Raw genomic sequence first — 10,388 nt, forward strand, 5'->3', positions numbered from 1 at the left:
GTCCAAACTCTGTGGGAAACAATAAATACATTCTGCGATGCTGTCCTTTAAGTAACATGCATGATACTTAAAATCTGTGCATGATAAATTTGCATGTAGGCAGTAAAAGGGTATCTGCTAATATAGCAGGTTTTTCCTCTGCAGACTGAAGAGTTATTTCATATTGTACATTTGCATAGTGTCAGCTGTACATGTCCCACAATGTTCCCTAAAAGATATTTCTGCTAGTTCTGCTGAGTTGCTGTTGTGCAGCTGAGATTTCTTCCTGAATGCATTTTTCATCATCTCATAAAGCCAAGCTAAACTTTCTCTGCTGTCTTAAATAATATACTCTCTTTGCTGTTCCTGTTTTCATCTCCACATGTGGGGGAGATGGATTGGATTGTGTTGTGTGGATCTCCTGTGCATATTTGGTGTTTAGGTGTTACAGTGTAGGTGAAAGTCACAGACCTTAGGCTGTCTAATCAAACTTGCCAACACATGGATTCAAAATTTTAAGGTATTAGGTGTAGAAGTTCTGTGCCTGGTCTGTTGACCTTACAATATTGCATCTAGAATTGACTGGATTACCTTTGAAAATGTACTTGAGTTTTTGTACCTGTTTTCTGAGATCAGGTGTCCCCATTGGAAACTTTATAAAGGTTTCTCTACATCTTTCATTTTGTTTCAATGGGTGTCTAGTTTCCATGACTTTTACCAAATTTTAAGGTGTTTCCGGTAACACATTTGCCTGGATTTGAGCACAAAATTAAGTAAAGCTATAGCAGATCAAGAAATTGAAAAGCTATGTATTTTTTTGTTCCACTGTGCAATACTTTTACCTATGGAACAGAATCAATTTTCCCTTCTCTGCAATAGTGGAGCATGTCCAGGCCCCTCACTGTTCTCTCAGTACTGCTAAACTCCAGGGCTGACTCCCTGAATGATTGCTAGCTTTGGCATTTCTCAAGGTGAATCCCACTTCACCTTTGTATTTCTCTAGGCTCTCTAGGCTCTGTCATGTCACCAGGCTTTTGCTTCCTCTCGTTAATCTGTATTCTCTTTTTTAAAAGGTGGATCGTATGTCTTTTCCATGTGGTTGCACTAAAGAAGGGTGTAGCAATACAGCAGGTAGAATCGAATTTAACCCTATCCGTGTACGGACTCACTTTTTGCACACAATAATGAAACTTGAATTGGAGAAAAATAGAGAGCAGCAAGTTCCAGCACTCAATGGCTGTCACACTGAGATAAGTGCACACAGTAGTTCCATGAGTCCAGGACCCCATCCAGTTGAATATTCGATTGCAGAAAATTTTGAGATTGAAACCGAACCCCCGGCTACAGTTATGCATTCCCAGTCAGCCGAGGACTTGGACTGCCCAGGGGAAGAGGAGGAAGAGGAAGATGGGAGTAGCTTTTGTAGTGGAGTTACAGATTCTAGTACACAGAGTTTAGCCCCTAGTGAATCAGATGATGACGAAGAGGAAGAGGAAGATGAGGAGGAAGATGAGGAGGAAGAAAAAGCAGATGATTTTGTAGAAAGTATGAGCTCCCATGCTGATATGGTGCCTCTTCCTTCTGTCCTTTGCTACTCTGATGGAACTGCTGTGCATGAAAACCACTCTAAAAATGCCTCATACTATACTAACTCTTCAACTCTGTATTACCAAATAGAGAACCACGTTGCTGGCACTGCTAACCAGATCGGTGAGACTTACTCAGAAAGGGATGCTGTCAAGAATGGTAGTCTTTCTCTGGTGCCTTACAACATGACTTCAGAACAGTTTGTTGACTACACACGGCCATCAGAGGAAACTTTTAGCAGCCCTCATTACCCTTCTGCAAACCCCTCAGTGATTGTTTGCTGCTCATCTTCTGAAGGGGATGGCAGTGCTCCTTGTAACAGCTTATACACTGAGCATAGGCCGAGTCACCCACCAGTGGAATTTCACTCATACTTGAAAGGTCCTTCTCAAGATGGCTTTGTCTCAGCTTTGAATGGTGACAGTCATGTGCAGGAACACCCTGCTGAGAATTCACTAAACCTCCCGGAGAAGAGCAGACTGCACGAAGAGTGCATCAAATCACCAGTGGTAGAGACGGTGCCTGTTTAAAATTAAATTATTCTAGGACTGACTTCCTGTGTTAAAATTCACTCCCATTGGATTTTCCTAGAACCTTACTTTTTTAAGAGGTAGACAATACTTGGACTATAGTCAATGTTCCAGACACATTTTGTTTTCTCAAGCTACACTGGCAGTGGTATTGCACAAAACCAGTTCATGTAAAGATTTAAATAAAAATAATCAAACCCTTTTTTTGATAAAAATAAAACAGATAAGTAAAAATCACACCCAACATATTTCAAAGTAGCCTACCAATGAACATATGTGAAACCTGCCAAGCTGTCTGAATCAAAACTTCATGTCGGGCCTGTGCAAGATTGTTAAAAATGATACTTTGAAATAATCATGTTTAGAGTCCTAATTTTCAACATATCTGAAAAGATGGTAAGTTTAATGTAAAAATAACTACTGTACAAAAAAAAGTTTTAATTGTTCTGTACTGTTTGTATTTTATTTATGGTAGTTTAAGATTCATGTTTTGATAAAAATGAACAGCATGTTCATTTGAGCAGAAGATCCATAGTTACTTACGAAGAGCATGTCCACTTTTCATCTGGAGTACCTTGTATTCTTCCTTATTTTTTCCTAATACTATTTCTGATAAATCATCTTGAAACACATTTTTAGAGTGTACTATTTTTCTCTTTTACTGTTCTTGACAAACAGAAGAGTCACCAAGGGGGCATTTACATCTTCTAGAATAAAGAAAGGTAGACAATCCTCCATTTAAAACTAAAATCAGTGGCATTCCAGAACTAGTACCCCCTCCCCAAAGAAGAATGATCTTGTATATAATGGCAAAGCAGTAGCTTAAGCTCACGCAGCACCTTCAGCCCAGCCACCGTTCAGATCCTTACGCACTTTAGTGCCACTTTGCAGTACTGTACGAACTGCGGGAACTGTGAACCTCTTCTGAGAAATGCCATAGCTCCAGACCCTGAGGCAGTGGAACATCTTAAATTTCACTGTAACAAAACCTGTACATTTCTCCCAAGCCAGTTTATGAATATGTCAGTATGCAATTTATAAAAGCAGAGCCTTACTGATCAAAGTTTAAATAAAGCATGGGGAAAAATGTGGAAGTGTCTAGATTGCCTAAATTTTTATCATATACAAGACTGGCTTTTGTGGACTTCTGATTGTATCTCAAATTTAGTTCCATTTGGTCTTATTAGGAAACAGTCCATTCAGTGAGGAAAAATAGCTTCAGAAATTTTCTATCTGCAAAAGCCTGCAAGCAAAAGAACATGTGCATCATATGGATATCCATTAAATTGTGATCCACTTGTTTTTAAATGAAATGGGAATGAAACTATCTTTAATTTATTAAACAATCTTGCTTTTGTTTAAGAAAGGAGGCATAGGAATCAGCTTTTCTCTGCACTGGTAATTCTGCACTGCCTTATTTTGATTTCAAAATCTATTTCAGCATTTTTGTTCTTCTAAAACTGAGATTTCATTTATTATACATCAAGCAGTTGAAATGTAGACCTGTCTTGTTTGTCAAAATGCGGATCAGCATCTTTTAGTTTTTATCTGTGTCAAATCTAGATGGTTAACAGTGTGCATGTAAACACAGTGTAAATTTTATCTCTGTAACAGTGATTCTTCTGGTTAGAAGCTCTTGAAAACATCATGTACAGTACTCCAGTAGAAGAACTGCCAATGTAAAATACGCTTTTCAAAAAAAAGAGCTAACTTAATTGTTTTTATATGAAATCTGGGCAAAGCGATTCCTCGTATTTATGCTAAATTAGCAAAATATTTTTACTCCATGTAGTAGCTGGAAAGGTTTTTTATTTACTTGTTTCCACAAGAAGTCCTACATGTTTTATATGAACTGCATTGAAAAGTCTAGTTCTCTAGAGACTGGATTCCAAACTTGCAATGTATTCCATCTCCTGGGAAAGCGCACTCATGTTGCTTATCTGGCTCAGCAGTTCCACAGCCTCTGTTCCTCGCAGTCACAGACCACTCTAGTCTCTTTCTCTAAGGCTGAGTAGCCAGGTAAGTGCCTGTGTTCTCCAATGCCATACAGCAAATACCCACAATTTTTAAAGAGAAATGTGCTAGTCCTTAAAGTTCTGTACTTAAGAGTAAATTATTCTGTTCAAGATATTCTAAGGGCAAATATAACAAGTCTCTGTATATATAGGGGTCTTGCTTTAACAGCGGGCTTGAATTAGGCACTCCCTTAACACCAGCACCAAAAGCACAAATCTCTTCTGCTTGAGCTGGGACAGTAGATGAGGATCAGTAGTGGCTCTTTAACTTCAGAGTGTGTTGGAGAACCACACACTTTACTGGGGTATTTCTCTCAGGGGAAAGTTAAATGAAATCTTTTGCTTTGTTATTCATGCCCTTACTGAGCAATAAGAAATTATTTTCTTGCCCCGTGTGCTTTCACATGAAAAATATCTTTAATAATATCAGCAAGCACAGTAAGTGATCAACTTTATAAAATACTTGTCAGCTAGCTTTAAATATTGAGGTGATAGTTATTTACTATTTCCATTGGCACAGATTTCTGATCTAGAGTAGGATGTAGAAATCAGGTGAGAGTCAAGTTTTCCATCACTTGTTTAAACTTTGATTTATTTTTTAGAACAAAAAAGCATACTTTTCATTTAAGGAAAAGCAGGCTTAAGTCATGGGATGGAAAATATTTTTGTTTTATTTTCTGGACTAGTATATATGTGTATTAACATCCCATTTCCCAGCTGGTTAATATTCATGTTGATAACCAGTCCTTTCATTTTGGGTAGGCTATTTCTGTGTGATAAAAGTATTATGTTACTAAATGATATCCAGCAGTATTTGCTTCTGTATCAACACAGTGTATTATTTGTGAAAATATCTATATTACTGATAGTCTTTATCAGCTTCATTTCCAAGATATCTGGCTACTGGTAAACACTCCTAAGAAGCCCGGTATATATTTGTGATTATATTGCATCGTTCACAAAAATGAGTCATAACAAAGGTGTTTCCGTTTCTTGAAACAAACTGGAATTTTCACAGAGACCATTACTGGAACAGCACCTAAAAGCAGATGCCCTTTTGCCTATAAGGTGAATGTCATGTCTCTTGGAAAAAGGTGCATTGTTAAATATATTATGAAGCTTTAATTGATGTTAGACACAAAATTAGAATTTTGTTGGCACGATTGCAGCAATTGCAGTTGTTGCTTAACAGCTATAACTCATGTCCATTGAAACATCCTTAAAATTAAAAGCTGGTTAGTAGGAGCTTCTAATATTCTTTGATGAGCTGTATGCCACTTAGATCAGAAAATTCTACATTTGTAAAGCCTTACAATTTTTCATTTGCATAAGTTCCTGCTAGTGAATCATAATTGGAGTTGACATCTGTTTATTTTAAGGCCATTGGTTCCACTCCATAGTAACTATCACTTGCTATAGATAAGGTTCAGCTGCTCCCCTGCTCTGTTAACAGTGGGATCCTGCCTTTGGTCCAAGTGCTGCAGAACTCCTGTGTGGTATTAGTGATGCTGTTACTCACTAGATTGCTGACTGATCCCAGGCCAGATCCGGTTTCTAACCTGATCTGGCTGTTTTATTTCAGTAAATCTGCTAATAAACTGTTGATGTTGCTTTCCCTGCCTCCCAGGCAGTACTTTCACAAACACATCTGCTTTGTTAAAGATTGTACACATATATTTGTATGCAAAACCGAGCATGCATAAAGGGTTTTATTAGTTCAGGTGTTCCTGACAGAAATGTGCTACACTGGATAGAGAGTACTGGGCTCAGGCAGAGGAGTCTCTGCCTTTGTCCTGTTGTGTCATCATGTTCTCTGTGCTCTGGTTTGTAATGTACTTGGAGATACTGTGATAAAACATAATTCTATAGAACAGGTAAAATACCATTTTATTCTCATGTTTTGGCATCATAACTAAATTTTTGTGCTGCAGACTATGCCATTTTCCAAATTAAGCCCAGCCCAGATCAGAAGTAACCAGAAATTTTTCACTAATATGAAAAACAGCTGAAATGAGCTCTCCTTTCCTTAGATTGGATTAATGAGAAGTAAAAAAGTAAATTTCACAGTGAAAAATTAGACTAAAAGCTGTGTTGAATATACAACATTTACCTGTCTAGTGCTTAACATTTGAGCAGCAACATTCCTGCAACACCATACTTGGCAGCAAAAAGCAGTCTTGCTCCTCTGCATGTTGTCTTCTTTTGCCAGCTGAATTCTCTCAGTTGAAACTTCTGTAGCCTGTCTAGGCTCCTGTAGCAATTCAGGTGTTCCTACTCAAACATAAAGCAAGACAGACCCATGATATCCTTTTAAAAGGCATTTGTTAAATAAGGGCACTGTTACAGCTCGTGAGTTTTGTTACCGATGTTCATTGTGCCAGTTGTTTTATTTCCTCAAACAGTCAGGAACAGAAGAGGATGATACAGAAAATCCTTAAGCATTGGGGGTGTTATGCTTTCCTGCTGAGACTAAAGAGTAATTCTGTCATCTGCTTTATTACGGTTGCAGGACAGTTGATGTAAAATACTTTGAAAATCTAGAATTAACTCAGAGAATATATTCTATAGAATTTATTTCTAAAATACTAAAAGTGATTACTATTTTTTTAAAATGGTAGAAAGCTGTTATTTTCAAAACAGAGTCTAGTTCACTTACGTGTTCCTTGGTATGAGAAATCTCAGCATTTGCCTTCTCAGTGTTTCAAAGTTTTTTTTAATATTCCTAATTTTGCTATTCTCTGTAATCATTGTCCATGTTCAAATTATTGTCCATTTTCTCCAAGAAGTGTCAAATCCAAAGTACAAATACTGTGAAGTGGTGAAAAAGTGCAATGTAGTTTTAAAGATGTCTGAGTGAACACACGCTTGAGTTCTTCACAAGTTTTTCCTTTTCTCTGTCTCTTCCCTCCCCTAAATCCAAGGCAGCTTTTAATTTTATTGCTAACAAAACCAGAGTATAGTTTCCACTTAAGGAGGAAAGTTTTAACGTCTTTGAGGACTTTTCTTCTACCCTAATAGCTGATTTTACTTTACATGAACATCACTTTATGAAACACCTGGTTTGCAGCTTTAGTATTTTCTTTTTAGTTCCTTCCTTGCTGTTGCTGTTTGGGAGGTCTGTTGTACAGTCAGACTTTTCATTAAAATCAAGCACAAGGGCAATTCTGCTGTCCTTTGTGCCGAGAATGAGATCTTGAAAAGCCAGATTGGCTGGGGTTTTGAACAACATGATCCAGTGGCTGCCAGGGGCAGGGGGGCTGGAACGAGATGGTTTTTCAGATCCCTTCCCAACCAGGCAATTCCATAATTCTAGAGTTAAAATATATGTTGCCCTACTGCTGTCTTTAAGGTTAGGCAGACACCCACCCCTCAGAAGGTCCCACTGACTGGAGAACCATACTCTTGGTGCTCTGTGTTGCACCTTCTCAATTGAGAACATAGTCCTTCATCCAAGGCTGAGGGTGGAAAAAAAAGAAAGTCAAAAGATTTTATACTTTATTAACACAATTATTTTAATATGGAGCTTAGCAATGACATTTCTCTTTCATGAATGAATGTCCAGTAGACCCAAGTCAAAAAAAGTTTTTCTCTCATGTACATTCTTCTCTAACTTCACTTTTCCAACAAACCATGAGGATGGGATTAGCTTTTCTTGATAGGGAAAAGGGTAGAAGATAAAAATGTGCATCCTTGTTCTAATACAAGGATCAAGGTAATCCTTTGTCTTCAAACACTTGAGTGAGTGCAGGGAGGATAGAAAGAACAATTTAGAGGAAAAGCAAGATGAAGGCAAGAGGCAGATTGATGAGGATTATTTTTCTACTAAAGGGAAAAAATAAAGCATATTAGAAAAAAGTCAACTGAAGGAAAATGGCAAATTAAGATCTCTTCAGAGCAAGTATGGTAAAGTATATGGACATTCACTACAAGCTTATGCTAGATTGAAATACTGTTTCTGTTATTTAATGTATTGTAACCAAACGTGAACTAAGTGGAAATAGGCACTGACATTTTTTCCAGACCAGAGTTATACAGGTGGCCATTTAATAAGACTTAAACAAATCCATGGGGTAAAAAAACGAAAAAGCAGCACCCTAGAAGCATTGCTACCAAGCCACTCTTTGCAGATGGCAGTTTCCAAGACAAGTTCAAAATCATTTTAGTTAACTCTGTTCCCAGGCACCTATTCTTATATACCCAGTTTCTCAGCTAGCGAGATACTAAAAGCAAAGACAAAATGTCCCTTTATCAGCATTTTATCTTGGTGTTTTCAAATGAGGCTTAGTACATTATGGCAGGTAATTATTTTAGGTTTCTCCATCTTAAACTTGTAAAGTATATTCTTAAGAATGAAATTTTGGGTTGGATTGTGGATGAAGGTTAACCTTGCTGGGGTAATGGGAGAATCACTGTAAAGAACCATTTGTGAGTCTCAGATATAGATTCAACACCAGTTTTCAACTTCTTGAAAAGATCATGATGTGCACTGGCAGCTGGTTGTCTTAAAACCAGAAGCAAGCATGCTGGTTTTTTTCAAGCCATTTCACACAAATACCACAACTTTAGGTCTCAAATGCCCATGTAAACAAGGTTTAATAACTGGGCACTTCTTTTAACTGACTCATTGTAGGCACTTCTATGGAAATATGTCTGAAGTGTAGTTTGTGAAATATGTTTAAAATGTGTTTGATGTCAAATAAGTGATAGACATTTAACAGTGCAAAAATAGTCAAAATCTGTAGATTACAAAACTGTTCCTAAGATCCTCAGCCTGTAATATTGTCTTTGTAAAGTTGATCTTTTAAGTTACATTGCATTCTGGTGTAATAACCTTTTACAAATAAAATGACTAATACAAATGTACTTGTTAACACCTGTTAATATAAAACATGGCAGTTGGTTCTTTTGATTTGTTTCAATCTCCAACTAATAGAAGTTTTGTAAAAAACACAAACAGGAAAACCCCATTACCTTTTATATGTTTAAAGTGTTTTCTTTTAACAGACTATATTAACCTTCACACTGTCTAGTCCATCCCTGTCTTCTAGCAGGTTCATCTCTCTCTGTATACCTACATATATATATTTCCCCTCAAGAACATAAAATTGCTTTTGAAATTTTTGTTGGCAAATGGTAAATAGTACACCATGGCATAATTTCAGAAGCACTTGAGTTGATGGTCTTTCAAATAGGTAGTCCATTCAGATGGGACTAGTAAAAATGCATAATTGCAGTCATTAGTTTCAAATTTGTACATTACTTCTAACATTACTAATTTCTGAGAAAAATAATTGTTACGTACTTAACATTTTCCATTACAGATGATCTTGCATACTAAAATTATGGAGGTCTCCACAGTTAAGCAAGATATTTATTTGGACTGCTGCTTTTAAACTGTTTGAAGAAGCAAAGGGAAAGAAAGTTCATCTTAAAATCTGTATATGGAAATAATTTTAAGCTTCATAAACTACACGTTCCTTAATTTCCTTTTTTTAAACAAGTTGTAACATCAAAGATGCCAAAGGGTAATATAAGCTACAATAATATTCAACAGAACTTAACCTAGATCTTATGTTGTAATAATTTATTCAAATTAACTGTATTCTTCTGTATTTATATTTTCCGTATTTATTATGAATGATATGAAATTTGATGTATTTATTGTGGCTTATTACTGCAGTGTATATATTACAAAAATGAGCATTTTTAAGTCTTAATATTAGTTTTTTTGTTAATTAGTGGCACTTGTATCAGCTGTATTTTTATTATATATTGTACAGTATATATTGTCCATTTGTTTGCAATGAAGTAAACCAGGTTTCTACGTTACATCCTGGCTGCCAGTGCATTGTGCGTCTCATTTCTGCTCTGCAGTCACTGAGAGCCTCTCTCAGCTAAGAGAGCTGGCATTAGTACTGCACCTCCTCCCTGACACCTGCAGAGCCTCCAAAGGCACTCTGTGAAATTTCAAGCATTTCTCCCATTCCTGATAGTCTGATAGAATAAGGAGAAGCAGTTTGTGTGGAATTTCTGTGTGTTTGTTCTTTTGTTTCTAAGTATTTGTATGCCAATTAAATTAAATAAACAGAAATGCCTTCTTAGGTATATCCATTTGCCCTTTAATGATACTACTGCCTACAATTTTCTTTGGCCAGGGAAATACTGTACCTGATTCATAATAAGGTAATGAAACAATTGTTTTCAACAGCTGTTGGAATAAAATTTTGCAACAGCTCTCTCTGGTGGACAATTTGCAGTAATTTTATACATGAGATCA

At 36.7% G+C, this 10,388-nt stretch overlaps 1 protein-coding gene across 2 annotated transcripts in view; it reads left to right on the plus strand.

Moving 5' to 3' along the window:
• CSRNP3 (cysteine and serine rich nuclear protein 3) overlaps window positions 1-10,216 on the plus strand; it is a 99,549-nt gene extending 89,333 nt beyond the window's left edge. For both annotated transcript variants that reach the window (XM_059853000.1, XM_059853001.1), the window contains 2 exons: window positions 1,053-4,115; window positions 9,433-10,216. In XM_059853000.1, the coding sequence (XP_059708983.1) occupies window positions 1,053-2,096 (1,044 nt within the window). In that variant the 3' untranslated portion in view covers window positions 2,097-4,115; window positions 9,433-10,216. The remainder of the gene's footprint in view (window positions 1-1,052; window positions 4,116-9,432) is intronic.
• The last annotated feature ends 172 nt before the right edge of the window (window positions 10,217-10,388 follow it).

The sequence above is a fragment of the Haemorhous mexicanus genome, chromosome 8, assembly GCF_027477595.1.
Source record: "Haemorhous mexicanus isolate bHaeMex1 chromosome 8, bHaeMex1.pri, whole genome shotgun sequence".
NCBI classification, from domain to species: domain Eukaryota; kingdom Metazoa; phylum Chordata; class Aves; order Passeriformes; family Fringillidae; genus Haemorhous; species Haemorhous mexicanus.